The sequence below is a fragment of the Atractosteus spatula genome, chromosome 11 (assembly GCF_055471065.1).
Source record: "Atractosteus spatula isolate fAtrSpa1 chromosome 11, fAtrSpa1.hap1, whole genome shotgun sequence".
Lineage (NCBI taxonomy): Eukaryota > Metazoa > Chordata > Actinopteri > Semionotiformes > Lepisosteidae > Atractosteus > Atractosteus spatula.
The window spans coordinates 41,298,532-41,319,133 of record NC_142716.1 but is presented as its reverse complement, the minus strand read 5'-3'; the positions used below and the strand labels follow the sequence as shown (position 1 = coordinate 41,319,133).

The following is a 20,602-nucleotide window of genomic DNA, read 5'->3' as shown; positions in this document are numbered from 1 at the left end:
TGTAAGTCAAAACATTAAACTAATTGCATCCCATTTCTAACACGAATCATGTTTATTATCTTGTATTTCAAATATTTTATATGAAAAGCACATATAATGTTACAGAAATACTTTGCATATACTGTATGAGTGAATTGGTTCTGGCAAGGGCAGTATTAAGGGCATGGATTGGTTAAAATGACCATCTCTCCTTTCTCCTACGACACTGATTTTGGCTGAATAAATCCTCCTTAGTCTGTGCAGTTGGCAAAATTAAAATGGTAGCTTAAGTTATTAAACTGAGCTGCTTTAATCATTGGCTACAGAAATTCAAGGTTGGAGGAGTGGTGAGGATTAAAGTATTTTTACCACAAAGCCAACATATCCATTCTGATCTGAGGGTCACAGTCCTGCTGTCGCATGCTTGCTCACTGATTCTTCTACAATCAAAACCAACGGCCTGATCTTTTTGTTCCCTGTACTTTGCCTCCACAGGATGTGAAGCTACAATGGGCTTTATGGAATTTTATCTCGAAATTGATCCAGTAACTCTTAACCTCATCATATTGGTTGCCAGTTATGTTATCTTGCTGCTCGTCTTCCTGATATCATGTGTGCTCTATGACTGTAGGGGCAAAGACCCCAGCAAGGAATATGCCCCAGAACCTACCCCAGCCACCCAGTCCCCCATCAGACTGGTAGTAATGCAGAGTTCTCCTGCCACGACCCGATGGGGTGAGAAGACAGTGACAACATATGAGGCTCCCACCGACCTCCGGGAAAAGAGAAGTACTTTGGTCTGAAGGAGGAAATAGCACTCTTTCATAACGGAAGAGCTCCTAATTCAGTTGGGTAAACTGTTTGATTTTTGTTTTTGCTGTTTTTTTTTACTATGTTCAAGATTAACCTACACAAGACAAGGCTTAAAAGGTAAGTGAACTGCTAACAATGTGTGTATTTCATTTCTTGGGCACATATCCAAGTACAGTATGTGGATAGTATGACAATCCCTGGAATCTGTATTTTCTAAATGCAGTGCATTAGTAACTCATAAGAGAAGGTTTGTGCTACTTCAAAGATATCTCTAAATATTTCTTTCTTTAAAAATGAGACTTATATAGCACGGAGGGAAACCTATTACAATCTCATCAATTGCAATACAATAACCCTAACTTGAATTTCACAGATGTGTTTTCTGCACCTATCACTGACAGCCTTCATCACAAACAATATCACATTTTGCAAGCTAAAATCTTTACTGTTTTTTGTACAATTACACTGTTAAAGAGCTTAATCTACAGCATATCTCATCATTGATTAAATTACATACAGTACTGTATTTCTATTACATTAGAATAGATTTTAATATTGTTTTGATTAGATTTACAGTCTTTATCAATTTATTGTATAGTTCAGTGTATAGTGTATCTGTCAAATTACTTTAAGAAAAAATGACAACAATTCATGTTATAAGAAAAATTAACTATATCGTTCACATGTAGTTTGATCTATGTAAGGTTACAGAGAAAATTAAGGGCTGCCCTGATCAGCAGGTTGTCTGTTTCACTGCTCAAAAAAGATCCATTATGTAGTCTGCCAGAAGGCTTTTCGCCCCTTATCGGTGAGTTAAAAATAAAATTCAAGGATTGAAAATTGAAATATATACAGTATATATATACGTGTGGCATCTCTGTAGATAGTGAGTTTATAGTGATTTGTTTTCATATGGTGGTTTAAAATGTGTTTAAAGGGAGGAAATTACCTTCAAAACAGCATTAACATTCCTTTCACAAGCCACTACTGGGCTATACTCTATATGAAAACAAGACAGGACTACTTTATAGATAACAGACAAAATTATACCTTATCAATTGCAACAAAAATGGTTATTGGTTCTGTAGAAGTTCCCAGTGGCTGGCCAGGACAGGTAAATAAAAAGAAAAATAAATGGAGGTACTGTATCTTCTTTGTCAAAAATGGACCAGTCATGAGATATGAATGGCACATGATATTACGTTTTGACCACTCGACTGACAACTGTCCAATCATAAATAACAAATATTTGGACAGTTATTTGAATTTTACATATAGAAGTTAACTATAAACATTTTTTTAGAATGGTGTTTTTCCTTTTTGCAAAGACAATGATCTCTCCAAGCCAGTTTGCATTTACATTCTTTTTTCTTTTTAAACACAATGTGATGTGTTTAAAAAATACTGTACTAGATCTGAATAAAGGAAACAAAGTTCCCAATCCATAAAATCTGGCAGCATTCAAGTTTGTATTTTGTGCAACTGACCTGGGCACACTGACCCATCTTATCAGTAGCAGGGTTTTTCACTTAATCAAATAAACCTAATAACTAAAGGACTGGAATTGTTTGTATGCCAATAACAAATGAAAGAAAATATTCATGTAATTCAAAGTTTAGCATAGTGTTAGTGTTAGGCTGCACAGAAGGCTGCTTCTACAAATCATTCAAATAACTAGCTTAAAATAAAACAACTAGAACCATTCCTATGACAAAAATGTTACAGCTTAATATGCTATAGTACAGTAACATATTTGTTTTTGTAATTATAAAGATAATTCTTCTTCTTTAGCTCCTGCATTATTTTGACCTTTTTTCTTTCATTATGCAAATTAAACTATAAAGAATGATTCAATCTTTTCTTTTTCTTTTCAATATGCTGAAATTTGCAAAAGAACAATAATATCTTATGCTTCAGAAACCAAAGCAGTATGACATACAGCATTAAGTTAGATTTTGCCCTTGTAAAATGGAATTTGCGAAACTGGATTTTAAATACATGATATCAGCCAGAATTATTTAAAACGTCTCAATTAGGTTGCATGTTAAGCTTGTTTATCCTATTACATGTTTTAATTAAGGCAGAAAATTTGCACAGTGCCATTACAATACATTAAAGATGTGTTAATTATTCCACCCAATAATTTCTGTTAGATGTAGTACAATCTTGTTTTCATAAAGAAACGGGTTTACTACTAATATTGACATAGAGAGAAACATTATGGTTTCCAGAACTCTTCATAATGGATGACAATTGAGTTGCAATGTAATTAATTATACCCGTAAACAATATTTAATCTTACATACATTTGAATAATATGGGAAACGTTTCTGGTCTTATGTGGCAAGGCACAGATCAGGTTATATCTATGATATTGTTAATATTCAACAGGGCATATTTGATAAGCAAAATAACATGTCAAACAAGAAATATGGTGCAGTCCTAAGGCAGCACAATAAAAGCGCCTGATCTGGGTTGTGACTGGTTATACCCCGAATTCTAGCACTTTGGATATACTATAAACTAAGAGCATTTATCATGTGGTTGTATGTATTGCTAAAAATAATTACCAAGGTCAATTTAATGACGCACACACTAGTACATAGATTATGTTTCACAGAGAAATACTGTAGGTCATATTTAAAACAAGCAAAAAGCAAAGATATTGTTTTTGTGATACACACCAGTACTTTTGAGGACAGTGAGGATGAATTATTACTGCCTGATGTGCAAATAAGTAACAGAAAAAAAGTTTCTTTTTAATTTGTTTGCCATTGGGTTTATGCTAATAAAGCTTCTACATTATACGGCAGATATTTTATTTATTACTGGGTAATTAAGCAGTCTGCTGAGATGCATAAATATTATGGACTTGACTGACTTGATTTGGATTTAAAATCACAACTCAAAGGTTTGGGCACTTAACCTAATATGTCATCTTGCAAATCTAATCTATATTTTTATTGCACTTGTTGCATTTTACAACACTTGCACAACTTGAAACCATAGGAAATCAGAAAAACCTTCAAGGAAATCATAGTCAAAGTGCAAGCATAATGTTTATCAAGTTAAACATTCATTACAGTGATACCTAATTTGTCATGTGGTACATTTAATGGCCTGCCCACACATGTGCTGGTAAAACAAACACCAAAAAGAATGATGGAGTATTCAATAAAGTGCATCTATAATAAGAATAATGTAAAGAAATATAAATTAAATGCAAAATCATGTGGGATTGTGCAAGTGACCAAGACCTTCAAGTTTATTGCATAAAACAAGCATTACAAGACAAACCTAAGGCTCACACAAAGGCAAAGGAGCATTTTTGCACAGAAACTTAGAATTTAACTGAAACATTTGACAGCTATTATTCCAATCGCCCCAGCCTACATGTACAGTATTTTGATCCTCATGTCCAGAATATTGTAAAAACATCATTCTTCCACCTTGAAATTGCCAAGTTGCATCCTATGTTGTCTTTGACTGTTGCAAAAAAGATGGTCAACATAAATGTTTGTTTTTTTCTAGAATTGATTACTGCATTGCCCTACTGCAACGGGGTATCTAAATCCACACTGAACAAACTTTAATTTGAAGCAGCCACAATTCCTGACCAGGTTGCGTGCAAGCAATCACATTACTTCTGTCTGGAGTCCTTGCACTGGCTTCCTATCAGGTTTCAAGTTGACTTCAAAATCCTCATGCTCACCTACACCTTGGTACCTGTCTGCCTACTGCAATACAGTACTGCATGTCCCCCTCTGAGAGTTACAGGGCCTTCACTGGCTATGTCCAAAGCTCTGGAATTCTATCCCCAAGGATATCAGTCAGTCACCTTCCCTGATTTAAGGGAACAAGTAAAGGTTTATTCCATGCTGAAAAGAGTGTTGTGTTTCCTTTCTTCTCTTTTCAGCATGGAATAAACCTTTACTTGTTCCTTTGAAGCCTACACATGCTGACGTGGCTACCTACTTGAACTACTTCCCTGATTTAAATCTAGACTCAAAAACTTTCTTTTCTGAAAGGCTTTTACTTAAAGTTTGTGTCTGCTGTATTTTCTAACTGCATTTTTATCCACTTGTCTTTCGTACATGTACTTATTTTGTAATTTGCTATCCTCATAAGTGTTTTTACACCTATTGTAAAGCACATTGAGACATCACTTTTAAAGGTGCTATGTATTATTATTATTATTATTATTATTATTATTATTATTATTATTATTAGTACATGTATACCCTTTAGTGACAAAGATTGACTGTACTGTAGATGTATTATGTCAACAAGGGAAGACAACCTTAGATTCAAAAAGGAGGGAATACTAGAATCAACTTGAGTGTAAGAACTAGGTACAGTATAAGGAAAGCACTTTTATGATCCAGACTCCAGACAGAAGCAGCATTTACCCTAGTAAATTTGCTTGGTATTTTTGCCACGTTTTTCCATTATTCTTTCCATTACTTTGCCTTTCTGATCTTGGGTCTGTATAATACATTGTCAATACTCCTTTTGTGCTTTTCCATGATTTAACCATGCTTAGCTACAGTACATTTTACTCTGCTTTAACCAATGATATACTAGAATAAGTATTTGTACTTGGGAACCTTTCTATTGAGAATTTGCAGCATTGCATGGGTGCAAACCACAGTGAAATAACTATGAACATGATTATAAACTCTAAATCATATATACTACACCACACATTGTCTATTATAGTTAATGGTACTACCCTTAATCTAATTCTTTTAGAGATACAAATTATGACTCTCTTGTGGACTTTTAGTAAGACTGATTAAAAATTATTTTAAAATAAAATAAGGAATGATTTAAGTAGCATTTATAATGTCACAGTTATTCAAGTAGCATTTATAATGTCACAGTTATTCGATTAACTTAAGTTGTGGCCAGTAGTTGTTATGTTTTACTGTACATGGTATACATCATATTAAGTGGTGGCTTTTATGCATTTTTTTACATTGTGCAACTAAAAAAGAATAATTGTCTTGTGGTTTTTCTTTTCCAAGTAAGGGACTGTCTTGACTTTATATGAAAATTCCCAGTACTAAGTATATTCAAAATACTAATTCCCAGCATAAACACGTTATCAGCTCAGAATAGGACAAATATAGATAGTACTGTATGTGTATCATTTTGGCTCAGATTTCCCCCCACAGTTCAAAGACATACTGGTAGGCTAATTTGCTTCTGGGAACACTGGCACTGGAGTGAGAGTGTGTGTGTGTCTGTATGTGCCCTGAGATGGACTGATGTCCCACCCGGATTGTGCCCTGCCTTTCGCTTGCTAGGATAGGCTTCGGCTCCTTTGCGACCCTGTATTGGATAAAGCAGTTAGAAAATGGAAGTACGTATGTAAGATTCTTTTGTGAATTTGCTTAGCTTCAACACTAGAGAGAGGACTGCTGGGATGCTACACATTTGTGCATTCCTGTCACATGTATTTATTTCCTTGATATACCCCATGTCATAAGGCTCACTTCTAACACCTTCCTGCTGTAGTTGTAAACTTCAATATAGATCAAAATATAATGGGGTGCTTGGTAGTCTTGATTCATTTTCAGGTTTTATTTTTATTTATAACAATTTAAAATAATAAACAATCATTTTTTGCATTTTGTGATACCCTTCAGATTTGGGATTTCCAATTGTGTGTTTTTCACGTCTTGACTCACACCTGCAGACTTTGCATCTGCACACAGGGGAAGTGTAGGCTCACTGATCATTCTCCTCCCCACCCACCTTTGAGTCACTCATCTTTTAACATGTCACAGGCAACACAGCACCACATTAGAGGTTTAGTGCCAACTGGCATGTTCCTCACCAACAGCACTGTGATCCAAGTGTCTAAGAGGCTACAGGATTCAATGTGTTACAGTATGCTGGGAGAGCCCTGGCTGACTAATCACACCGACCTTTGGAGAATGTTCAGGAATCTCGTGACATGGCTCAAACCTGTGAATGTAGAGCTCTGCCTGTGCTCAGCTGATTGCCTTCAACATTCGGGGTGAACCATTCAGGCTGTACCGATTTAGAACATTTATGAGGATTTACTATGCTATAGTACTGAATGCATTTTACTGACGCCAGTATTTTTTCCAACAGCTGTATTAGTATGCGTTTAACTTGTAATACACACAAAAAAGTTGGAAAGTATTAAAAACGTTGGCCAGTGGCTTTCTGCTTTTAAGGAAACTGAACTTCTTGGGTACAAGCTTATGAAGAATACTCATCTAAGCCCTAAGCTTCTGTTCAATCCCTGACAAGCTCTTGTATATAAATAGAAGATTACGGTCAACAGACCCAAAGCTTGACCACAAAGCCAAGTAAATCCCCACATGCGCAATTAGTGATCAGATGTGTAATCTTTATTGTGCTGTGTTCTCTGTTTCTTTTTTTTTGTAGTAGTACACAAACACGCAACATTGTGCATGTAAATACCTCACTACCATAATGGTGAAGTACATACCATATACCTGACTAGACAGATATAATTCTAACTGCAAAGTTAATCATAGTTTTAGTCATACCACCCTCAAGGCTTTCCCACATAAATGTGCTAGAAATGGGAATGAAACTGGCAAAAAGCAATGCTGGATGTTTTTGTGTAATATTATTTGGTAATTACAGGCACATGCTATTAATTCTATATACAGTTTTTTATTATAAACAATAATATATAAATATATAAGCTTACATAAAGTTGTGTTAAAATTATTTTGTCAAGAATATTGCAGTTTACATTAACAGAGTAAATGTTTGTATAAAAAAATTCTCAGGCAACATTTTTTTTATCAATACACAGTCTCTCTCAATGAATAATTAAGATACTAATGAACTTTTGACCAAAATATCAGATGCAGAAGGGAAATGTGAACTGTTCCCACAGAATAAGGTTTCAGGTCCTTTTACTCTGTGTTATGGTGCACAACAGATATTTTCCGTAGTCTGTTAATACTGCTTTCTCTAGCTATAAATTATTCATCTCTTTTATCTCAGATAACAGTTGCATATTGTTCTACGTGTGACACTAAATCAACCACTGATATACAATGTTTTTCTATAATATATTGTTTAAAAGAGGCACACCCAAATGTCACTAGTAATTAATTATATAAATGTAAAAACATCAAATCAAGAAATTTAACAAACGTGCAACAATCATAACAGAAAAGACAACATGCATTATTTGTGACCTATGGAGTACATAACTGACATTTCAGCTGGCATTGCCTTAATCAGTAATAATAAATTAAAATTCCTGACACAAGCTCATATACAAGAATACATTATTATACTCAGTTGACATAGTACAGATAAAGAATGCAGCTGGTACCAAGAGATTTCATATATAAATAATACTGTGGTTGTGATTAAGTTAATCAGAGCAATGAAGCACCTCATTATTACTGCATTTTTTAAAATATAAAAAAAAATCTTTAGAGATTTTATTTTTAATACTGAATAAATGTAATCCTTAAATTTTATCCTCCATTGATCACACAGGAGAATTTCCAGTGAATAATCTAAAGACCTTCTGAAAAATGGGATTACAGTAACTGCCATGCCTCTTAATTAGAAACACAGGCTTGAAAGAAAAATAAAGGAAATAATGGCGCCACTCTGCTGTGAGACATTTCTGGATTTTAAGAATAGGTTGAATTCATAAAAATAGATAATGACCACAGTCTCAACTTTTGGGATTTATTGGAAGGCATCTGCATCTGCATGTGTTAACCTTGATCAGAATTGTCACTAAACTGAAATGAATCCTACACAACAGGACAAAGAAGCAAAGCAGACATAGAGTAAATGGTTGTGTGCATTTGTAAATAAAAAAGCTTCCGTGAAAATGTGGAGTCTACTTCACAAGGGAGATAGTTTCCCAGTTACACTGCATCTACATCTACATCTTAAATATTTGAAGACAACAAGAAACCATGAGGTCATGTAGTCTTATACTGTATGAGAATGCACTAACTTCTTTGTTCTGTACTGTATTTATTTTTTAATCATTAGATGTATAGAACACTTCATCCATGAAAGACAGAAAAGGTAGATTGGAATGCTTACAAAATTATTGTAATAAAATTCCAAATAGGAAAGACTTGTTTGGAAGGTAGGCTGTTTTTCTCATTGTTATGCTGAGTTATTTTCAGTTAGTTAACAATGAAGCCCAGGTTCTTTGAAAGAGAATCGTAACCACCAAACATTGGGATACCACTACCTCCAGGTGTGGAGGCCTGAGAAGGAACACTGGAATACAGCATAATGGGACTCCAGATCTCTCGCCAGAGAAACATACACAAGGACTGCACTGAAAGTGCATGGACATCACTCATACATTTTGTGCAAGAAATAGCCATCAAAAATGCTGATTTTATTGCTGGAAATGCTCAGAGCCCAAGTAAAGAAGTGACATGGAAGAAAATGGGACTGACCCTTTTTTTTGGTTTGGTGTATTGTTGTACCGCCCCCCCTCCAAAAGATCAAAAAAGATTTGATTACAAAAAGATCCTCTTGCCATATTGTGTTTCAGCTTTTAGCAGTGCTATAAAGCTGCTAAATAATAAATCAGGCTCTAGCTGGAGACATAATGTGGTTTACTTTACACTTTCACACAGTACATTAGATAAATGCTATCTGATTTACAATGATTTAGTACAGTTTGACTTAAAATACTTCAAGTTATTTTTTTCATTAGAGCAGGCAAGGACTGACGTGTGCTGTTTGAAGCCAGTGAAGCCAAATACTGCCTAAACCTTAGCAGAACAAAAGCAGGATCAATTGCTTGAATTTAAAAAGACAAAGACATAAAAGATACCGCACCACACATACTGTATAATACATATATTTCCTTAGTGAAATTCAGTAAAACTGATTACCTAGAAGTCTCAAAAAACATAAGAATAATTGTCATAGCCTACTTGTTTATTTTGTTATTTTAAATGACTCATCAGATTCCACATCCCACATCCATCCCTTGCAAGTACTGGCATGTTTAATATTCACAGTACTGAATTGTAAATCATCTTCAGAAAATCATTTGTTTTTTTATTGTCTTTTATTGTCTGAAATATTATTATAATATTATATAATATTATCACTTAGGGCTCTTCCAACATTCTGCTGACCAAGTAAATGCCAATGATATTCACCACTGTTGCTTTTACAGAGCTATCCCATACCTACAGTATATCCCGCCAATATTTTAGTGAGTACCAGATACCCTAACATTCTGTGCAGTAACTGGATTGGTAATCAAAAGGTCATACAGGACTCTTTATAAGACTAATAAATCAACATGCATTGTGCTTTTACTCCATCTTTTAGCTAGTAATCCATGAACTGCAAATTACTGCATTCATAACTTTATATATAATTACATGGCTACTCTCCTTCCTACCCCACAGGTGGGGACTTAAGAGTTCCTATACTAGTTCGAAATACATTACAACATAATTATCCTCAATTCCCTTTCTAATTATGTAACTCCAAGAAAGAAAGACTTACTCATGGCTTTATACAGCAGCAGTTTAACTCATTTCTTTGTTATGTATTTCTCACAGGAAATGAAGTGTTGTTTATGGTGTCTTGAGACCAAGCATTGACTTCAACAAATATTAACATGTAAATATTGACTTTAATGAATGCCAGCAGCATGTTAGACAATGTGATAAGTAGAAAGCACGGGTTACAGCTCTGTGGCATGCTAATTAAAGAATATGCTACAGGTGCTTCAGAAACATAATGTTTGTACTCTTAGAAACCTTTAAGAAGTGTTATAAGGATTCACACAGAAACAAAGCATTCCCATCCACCATGAAGTTCAATTCCTAACAGTTTAATTATTTTAATTAATAACTGTACTGTATCTTCATCTTGTTAATTTGCCCCTTAACATATTTAAATATCTGTCAATAGGTTTTCTCAGCAATATTTCAAGACAGCATAAAAGCTAAAGTAATGGATTTTTAACATGTTCAGAATGAAGTGCGTCAAATAGATAATATACAGAACCTTCCAAATGCATTCATACCTCTGATGAAACAGAAACAACTAACTTCAAATAACAGGATGATTTATAGAGTGGATAATGTTTCTCACTAAAAAAAACTAAAAATGTCACACAGTAACCTTAATAGCATTGCTCAGAGAAAAGGCATATATAATTTTAAAATAATCAAGCCCATAAATCACAGGGATCATGTTTATTCACACCCCTATAGTTAGCATTTTGTAAAATCCTCCTCTGGCAGGAATTAATCTGACTAGACACCTCCTGTAGTGTGCTAGGAATTTCTGGCACTTTAGAGGAGAATTTTATAAACATTCCTCTATGGAGAATTGCTCTAAGACCTTCAGACCCTTTGGTTTCCATTATTGTAATGCAATCTTCAGTTGGATTGAGGTCTGTTGATTTAGACGGCCAATCAAGAACATTTGTTTTGTGTGCAGTTTACAATTCTTTTGTTGATTTCAATGTATGTTTAAAAATCATTGCTACAGTATGCTGAAATGTCCATTTTCAGACCAGCTTCAACTTCTTGGCAGAAGGTACCAGGCATCTGGCCAAAATGACAAGTAATAGGTTTATTCCATGCTGAAAAAAAGAAGAAAGAGAACACAACGTTTCGGCCGTGGAGCCTTCTTCAGGTGTGTCAAAATGTTTGGGTACAGTAATATACCAATATGTATTGGAAATCTTCAAATTTCAAATTTCTCCATTGTCAAAAAATGCCACAAACAATTAATCTAAAAGTGATTTCTGAGAAGCTCATGATTTACCTTTTTGATAAGACGGACAATCTAATGACAAGTGTCTATCTAACAATGTTAGAGAGACAAGATGTTTAAAATCCTGTGTTGGTTAACAATTCTGACAGAACAGTAATACTGTTAAAAAACAGAGAAATCAGTTAGGATGATTTCTTCTCAATTGTACGTCAGGAGAACATTAGGAAGGTTACAAAAAGCAACATCTGAAGCCTATCATAATATGTTTTCAGTTTTACATAATTTATTACACTGGACTATAGGAATACCTTGATATTTGATATTAAGCATCCAAACACTTTTTGCAACATGAAATTACCATAATATACTGTAGTATAGTAAAGTATAGCTTAGACAGCTATTGTAGCACCACAGACAACTACTACAAAAACCAGGGTAAAGCAATTGTAAATATATGAATATAATATGGTAAATGTACCAAGGTACAGTAAATTTTAATTAGGTGAATTTTAATGAACAAGCAATCAAGATGCTGCTCAGCCCCATATCTACAGCAGAGTAAAAATAATCTTTGTTAGCTTTCCTAGTATACTTCCTGAAAAGTAAAATTCATGACCATTGGATTAAAATCTAATCTAGTTTTTTTTAAGAAAAAAAAAAGAATTGTGGTAAATGGAAAAATAACAAGGATCATATTATTATACTGCTGAACTAGCTGGGGGACTTTTGAGGCGTACATTTGGAGTTCACCCGCAGCAACTGGGTCAAATTCCACAAAGGTTAAATTAAACAAGTTAAGAGATATGTCTTATCTAATAGCTCTTCCAGACAGAGAAATTTAAAGACATAAATCCTTATTTCCCTTGTGGGCAAACCAGCCACTACACAGTAAAATACACAGAAGAGCTATTTCCCCACACTTTTCCTTTATGGAAACCTGGGACCACAGTGCCTGATTTTCTATTACTTTGTTGTATTTGTGTATCACTTTAGTTGTGCTGAAACAACAACAAATTATTTAACACCAATTTATACTCAAACACAATGTGCATAGTTTTTAACATATCCTTAAACGTATGACCAGTTAGTCAAGTGATCAGGTACAGTCAGGTCCATCCATTCAAGTATATCCACTTTGCCTGTTGAAATGTATGACATTCATGGATGCCCTTATGCATTGTTTCAACAGTGGGGAATTATGCATGAGAAACTGAATCACAGGTTGTAGCTTGAAATGCCCTGTGGTCCCTAGGAGTTTCGCACGGTGCTCTGTGGAAACTCTTTCTGGTACTAGGTTTCTCTTCAATCCACCCTGGGGTGATCAGGGTGAACAGGCACCATTTCCAGCCAAAGAAGCATACAAGCTCAGGGGTTTAAGTAATCTGCAAGCTCCCTACTGAGTAATGTTGTAAAACAACTCTCTAAATTAATTCATACATTGCATTTTTCACACAGTTCTTTTGTTATTAAAACCAAGCCAAAACAAAGAATATAAAAAATAAGGGTACTTTCATTTTGCAAAATATACTTTACTTGAATTTTTGGTTGAGTATGGACACATCCAAGTTTATGTTATTTTGTTTTCTACATATAGTAATAAAATATTCACTTGTGGTAATTAAACAACACTTAATAAAATGATAATATATTTATGCTTTTCAAGTATTGTTGTCAGTTTGGATGCCACAAAAGTATCTGCCATCAACAGATATATTCCTCATCCATAAGTGGTCTTTTGTCAAAGTCATAATGTCACATACTGTAATTGACATACTGTGATACTTCATCATAGAATGGTATTGAGATGTTATGTGCTTTAATATGACTAAAGTTACTTTGATGCTGTCTCACCTATTGCACTAGAAAGTGTTCTAGAGTTAAAACACTTACTGTAGATGTGAGTTGTTTTGTCTAACAGCTGCTTTTAATTTTAAAGTACATTTATTTTCTATACTGTGTTCAACCTATTTATTACATATATCACTCATAATTCATAGTTTATTTATTACTGCTGCAGTGACTGAAAATGGTAAGAAATATTTTAGTTTCCCACTTAGTCTCTTGTCTTATATTTTCATGTCTGTAGATTTTCTGTTTATTCAGTTCTTATCTTATCGCAGCCTTCAGGTTTGCAAACTTTCTGACTTGGTCAATGCAAAGTATGTCTAAGGATTTTTTATCAGAACAAAAGTTTACACTGTATATTTGTTTTGCATGCAAGACCATTTATAAACGTAAAACAAACTATTCTTTATACAATAATGCATAAAGAAAAATAATAACTTTGAAGTGTAATCACAAATGAAATGAGAGACAGAAGCACAGAAAAGTGACTGTGGTCTGGCTACTAACATTTTGCCAAGCATTAACAAGCAAAAAAAGTTGTACTACTTCTTCTTCTGCAAAACAGCAGCATGAACTCTCCTGACTAAATGATTAATCCCTCTTGCACCTTAAAAAATAGCACAGACTGGTCAAGGTGGGAAAATTAACAAATAATGGATACTGAAATTAATTGTTGTTTCATAAAGTGCCAATGACATTATTACATCAATCCTACAGTAGATTATGCATGCAAATACATTTAACTGTTGAGCCACTTTTTTCAAGCCTTTCATGTCTGGAATGGTGCCAGTATAATGACTCTCCTCTATTTCTTTCCCATATGGAAAGAATTATGTTCAGTTGACTGCAAAATGTTAGAAACAACTGCAATAAACTTGATGGTCTTCTGTGTGTTTGAATACATGTCTTGTATGATCCCTGCTCTAGTGTTTCTAATCTATAGCATGGCTAAGGAGTTAACACCACTACAGCAGGGAAGGTCAAATTCTAGCCAGGATAAGGAGATACTAATTCTTAACATATGGCTTGTACAATTATCCTGGTGTGCTTGCTAATATAGTTTTCAAATTGCTGTCACTTCAGCAGAATGGACTTTAAAAAAGAAAGTTATATTAATTTAGTTTATATATGAATTAGCATTAAAGCAAAAATGTTCCACATTTCTCCTATTTAACTATAATATATAAATACAGTTTATTTAAACTTCCTATCACTTTCAAAACCTATAGGATATTTTATATCTGTCAAAGCATTTTCATTGAGTAATGAGAAAGTATTACTTTTCCCTTTAGCATCAATTTTTAAAATGATTTGACATTCAGAATTAATGACATTCAGAAGTGTTATAACTAACTACGTTTAAAATTAGCAACAGGGAAAATTATGTCCCCCAATTACAGTCACCCACCTTGATTTACAAAATCAGGATTAATTTACATGGCATTAGATTAGTGGTAAATGAACTGTGTTGGATCACTAAATTATGTGGATGAATAGAAATGTATTATATAAAGTACTGTAGATGTGCTTAACTATGCCCTGAATCTTATTAATATAACTAAACTACCTAAACTAATTCATTTTACATTCATTTTGTCAGAACATTGCAGGAACAAGTGTTGTTAAAACATAAGACAAAGGCAAGAAATTGAACTGTGATCTCCCGGTTACATTTCATACGCTTTGTCAGCATAGCTTAAAGAGTTAAGGCTCTAACAGCTCCAGAGAGAACATGGCACTAAATTTATCCAACTGGGAGCTAATAAAAAGTCTCACCGTTTAATCTGTTAGCCCATTTTCCCAAAGTAGAACTATAAGTTCAAAATACCAGAACAAACAGCCTTTTGGACTGAATTCTCACCATTCTGAGCTTTCTAGACTAGTAGATGTCACACACTTTTTAGCTGTCTTTGATAATCTTTATGCTCCTATGGTGATCAACTGTTTTCCAAATGTAATGGATGATGGGAATGAGGGTAAACAACACCATGTAGTCCTGTAAATTGCACATCAAATACTACTAAAACAACATGTTTTATCTAAAACAGAATACAAACATTTACATGCATAAACTTTTTCAATCACAACATTAAGTAGAAAATAATCCTTTTTTTCCCCCGAACAGCTCCATGGTATTTATCTCACAAAATAATGTGGAGAAGGTATCTATGGAGAGATTTCGAACGGAAGTACCAGTGAAATAAGAGATCACTCAAAGCACATGTTGTCGGTTGTTTTTTGTCTTAGCTCTAAATCTGCTCCATATGTGTACCTTTTCTAAGAATGGAGGCATCATGTGAGAACTATGTTATGCAATCAAACTTTCCAACAGGATAAGATAATTAGCGCCCAGAAAAGCCCCATATAATTTGGATTTCACTAATGCATTAAGATAATCAGAATTATCACGCCTTTAGAAAAGCATTTCCTGGCAATATTTTTAACACTTCAGGCCACCTCTTCCACTTGTGCCTCAAGTTATTCACAGTTGTACTCTCAAAGTTGGGAATTTCACAATATTTCAATTCTCTAATGAAAACATGAAATCTAAAAATAATCTGATCATTCTTGCTACACAAAATAGAAGAGTTATTCAATGAAGAAATCCAGAAATCAATGTTTTCTGCCATTTGCCAAGCTTTAAAAACACAAATAGAACTGACAAGACTTAGAGTACTTCAACAAAATATTTTGCTAACATACTGTAGGATCAGATATCTTTATCCTTAAATACATAAGTCTTCATTAAGACTATAAGTATTTATTTTGAATGAATCTATGGTATAGATCTCATGATGTTTCACTCCAGCAGACATAAAGTAACATGTTGCACATTCTATTATAATTTTATTAGAATGATTTAAAAAAAATCCCAAATAGTAATTGCATGAGCACTTCCTTAATACAGCTATTAAGAAAGTATATTAAGAGTTGTTCTATTGACATATTTAACCTCTGAAACTTAAAATCACCCTAATTGCTTGTACTAACTCAACACGATCCCTCATGGTTATACATATACAGTGGCGATTAGTACATGTACATTCTTCACACTTAGCAGTACTCATACAGTATATTGTATAAGACAATTTTCTCTTCAGAACACTTCTCAGTAGGGAATCAATGCTAGGATCAGTTTCTATTTCTGATGCTTTTTTACAATTATTTAATACAGTGAGACCGCTTCATACTGTCAGTCTTCATACTTTTGCCAGCAACTATATAGTAATTTGTGACCCTTTAACTTCATAAATGTGTTTCTGACCTTCAGTCAATTTACAAAGACAAACACACATTACTACTACATCATTCCTACATCAATCCTACTTATTCAGGAGACTACAGAATTAAAATGAGTGCTATGCAGTAAGATGCAAATGAGGTTACAACTGACGCCCCATAACAGAAACCTGCAGAACTAATTTTCTGGGCCTCATGTCTCATGTCAAGACAAGTCTGCTAAGCTGCAGTCAGGAAACAAGGATTCGCTGGAAAATTAATTCTGCATTCCACTGTTGTTACAATGTGCTGTGTCATCCATTTTGCTTGGACACCTTCATTTCTTAACATTCCCCTGACACATGACTAAAAGCAATAATGAGAAAGATAGGGCTTATCAAATAATTTTATTGCCCTACACACTACATAGAATAATAAAATGTGTTTCATTGAGTGAAAGCAACTTTTTGCTTAAGGCAATACATATGAAAGATATGGATTCAGCATGCAGAATTTAATTACTTCCCATCAACACTTATTATTAGCCATATCTTTGACTGCAAAAATGGTTTCTGGAAAAATTAAGCTACACAACGAACTATAAAATGTAATAACTAAGAAAGGGCCCAAAACACAAATGTATAAAGCCCTAATGTATGACAGAGAACAATGTGTTATTTCACATGAAAAGACTAGCTTATGTTTTACATGTGTTTGGGCAGTAAAGTGTGTAGAATATTTCACACTTCTAACAGCATTTCAACTGACTGTAACTGTTAAGAAAAATCTAAATACATTAAAATCAAAGACCTTCACTGCTTTATACAGTACAGGAGGAATTCGTTTTTTTTACAGTTGAGGTTTATATTCATACTACAATACTATGTAGTAATCGGTTATGTTGTGTTTTAAAGAACAGATAATAAGTCCATGAGCCCAGAATAAAGTCATTTATACATGTCTTTTTAAATGACGTTAAATAATAATAATAATAATAATAATAATAATAATAATATACTTTTAAGACTGGGAAACCCCGTTTCAGAATTTTCAAGAAAATGACGAAATGAATTTTTTTGTGTTTTCTCCAATAGCGTCATAAAGCCATTTCAGAGATCAAAGACCGCCTGATCTTACCCAATTCTGATTGGTCGCATTCGGGACAATACGGTTTTCCCGCGCTGTGGTTGGTGAAATGCTCCGTCTGTCATTGTGCATTCAGCTACTACAATGCACGAATGAAGGTTTTGGAAATCGGTACGTGGGGAACAGTTGAGGGGTGTACAGTAGGTAATGATGTTTAACCCTGAATGAGAATGTCAGCCTTCTGCATAGTTAAATTTGCTCTTTAGCAGTTTAGCCTGCTAATTCCAACAGTGTCACAATGCGAAAAAGACTAAAATCAGTGCCTTTTTAAATATTTTCTTCAGAAGGAGATTTCACGTTTCTTAGCATTAAGTGCTGGTCGCTAGAGGCCCCTTTCTTGATTTTAGACATCCTGTAGCTCGAAACCGTTTGCTTTTAGTTTTTCGACCGTTGTTTATTCCAAGATGAAGAGAGAGAACAGTTTCCAGAGGTGAGTCCAATTTAAAAAAATCTTTAAAGCTTTAAACTTATGAACGTTTTCTTTGTATCAAGTTCATACGATTGAAATATACTGACTCTACTGATATGGATCAAAGGAACGGAGCTGAATAACCAAAGCCTTGCACAGTAATATTTCTCAATAATGGAACCTGTGTATGTATCGGATTAATTAATGAAATTATTTTACAAAAAGAGGTCTATGTTTATTAGTTTCGTTTTTAATGATACCGGCCGTGAGTTTTGCTCTGCTAGGAACTGGTTGTGGATGGTTACTGCAGATTGTAATGCAATTGTAATTAATTATGCTGCATTCCGCATGTCGCTGAAGTCAAGGTAGCCTTCTTTCAATTTTGATATAAGAGATATCACAGCTTTTTGGCAACGTTAAACCCGTCTCAGTGCAATGGAAGCAACAACACTCATGAAGGAACTCCACATTAAGGAAAGATTGAGATCAAGATACAGTACTTTATTCACTTCACGATTTGGAGTCATCGTTAGCGAAAGTTTATCTGAGAACACGTACACCTGAAATATAATTGTGTATGATTTGTATAAATCCCGAATTATACAAATGACTATGCACTGGAGAGAAGTGTAGATAAAGACTTGACCTAATAGGTTTGAAAGACACCTAATCTGAGATTCATAGATAGTACAAGCAGGGTTACAGGTGGCATTAATATTTGATGGTGCCACTTTCAGTCTTTTTTAACTATGGCAGCGGGTTCTTGTATAGTTGGTAGAAGAGATCCCCATTTTGGGTCCAATGACTGCTGCCCCATTCTTGGCACCCCCTGTATAAGAAAGTATCCAAAGATAATGGTTACTGGGATATCATCACAATTCCCTGGAGGACAGCTTGTATGTGCCTATATGTTCACATCTAGAAGGAGGACATGCTGGTGGAGCAGGGGCACAGTCTTCACACGCAGATACTGCCCTCTTGAAAAGCTGACCAGCAGGCAGACATTTGTGATAGAGCAAAATATTTTGTTGCAGATGGTTCAGTAAAAATTCCTGTGTGAGTGGGTGTCCCACAAATTACAACAACAAATGTGTGTGCGCTGTGAAAACTGGAACTCATCTGGGAAAGTGTTCCAAATGGCTGGAAGGGCAAGACATGTTAGAATTTGCAGTGCTCTTTGCTGCGATGTACTGGCCTCATGTGTGTTTTGCAGTGGTCATGCTTTGCAGAGAATTTCTAATGGTTCTAATGTCCTGCCGTATCAGCAGCCAATACCGAGGGGACTCTGTTTTCACACCTCTCTTCCAACCATGAAGTAAACAGTATCTTCCATTAATTCCGGATGTCCTGGTTGCAAAAGAATGGTTTTTGAGCTAGAGATGTGGAGTATTCATTGCCTCAGAGAGCTGGCCAGCTATGTATCCACTTCTGGAAGTTCAGCAATTATTTTTGCCTAGCTGTGGTTACACTGAGGTTTCCTCCAGGTAGTACCTGTTCATGCAAGAGTCATGTGGCTGAAATGGTACACTGTAATCTCAGGGATTATTTGATCTTTTTCAAGTTGCCATTTTATTTGTTGTATCTCTTGCAGTGTGTAATGTATGTTGTTAACAACTTTTAAGTACAAGATGAAAAGAGATATACTTAGTTGTGCGAACATAAAATTGTCACTTGACTCGCTGAGAAACTAAAAATTAGTGACTAGTTTTCATTTCATTCCAAATTAATTTTAATATTTAGCCAGTAACACTCATCTTTACTGTATTCTACACAGGCATTGTTCATAAACTATTTATCTCAGGCTTTCAAGATCAAGCCTGTGTTGACTTCTGAGTTCTTGATGAGAATTTGAGTAAACTGTATATAGTGTACACACAAAAACATGACTTGAGTACTTTACTTCAGAGTACAGTGTTCATAGTCCTTGAGTTTATAATATGTACCAGTGTCATATACCGCTTTAGAAGGAAACAAAAATACAAACTGTTTTAAGAATTTCAAACCACTACATGGTGATATATCACATTAATAACAAGTGCATTCCTATGGTTAGATGTATTCACTAATACCTTGAATATTTGCACTTAACTGTGCATTTAAATATAGAGGGGGTAGTTGCACAATTTTGTTGTTTCTGGTACAAAATAATTTTTAACAGGACTTAAAAGGGGATCGATTCTATGTCTTGGATACAAACTTTCAAGGATGTATTTTTTTAAGGTCAACCAGTCAGGTTAAAAAAACTTGAACAATTCCTTACTTAAATCATTTTTTTATAAATGCAAAAATATGCTATTCTATCTTGTTTTTTTACTTAATGGAAAAGATTTGGAATCAGCAGTGTAGACTAGTGGTCGGGGCTCTCTGTATTGTGGACTGCATGCTCATGGATTAAAAGGCTTTTGTTGCGCCATTGAACAAGGTACTGCATTCAGA

At 34.5% G+C, this 20,602-nt stretch overlaps 2 protein-coding genes across 5 annotated transcripts in view; both read left to right on the top strand.

Moving 5' to 3' along the window:
• The first annotated feature begins 488 nt into the window (after positions 1–488).
• Positions 489–861, top strand: smim36 (small integral membrane protein 36). The gene has a single exon (XM_088927655.1). The coding sequence runs from the start codon at positions 489–491 to the stop codon at positions 780–782; it is 294 nt and encodes a 97-aa protein (XP_088783781.1). The 3' UTR covers positions 783–861.
• mmd (monocyte to macrophage differentiation-associated) overlaps positions 791–20,602 on the top strand; it is a 35,730-nt gene continuing 15,918 nt past the window's right edge. The window contains exon 1 of one of the 4 annotated variants that reach the window (XM_088927649.1): positions 791–909. In XM_088927649.1, the coding sequence (XP_088783775.1) occupies positions 872–909 (38 nt within the window). In that variant the 5' untranslated portion in view covers positions 791–871. Of the gene's footprint in view, positions 910–11,367; positions 11,467–17,806; positions 18,188–20,602 lie in introns of those variants that run through there. The other 3 variants (XM_088927648.1, XM_088927652.1, XM_088927650.1) reach the window with 3 other exon arrangements.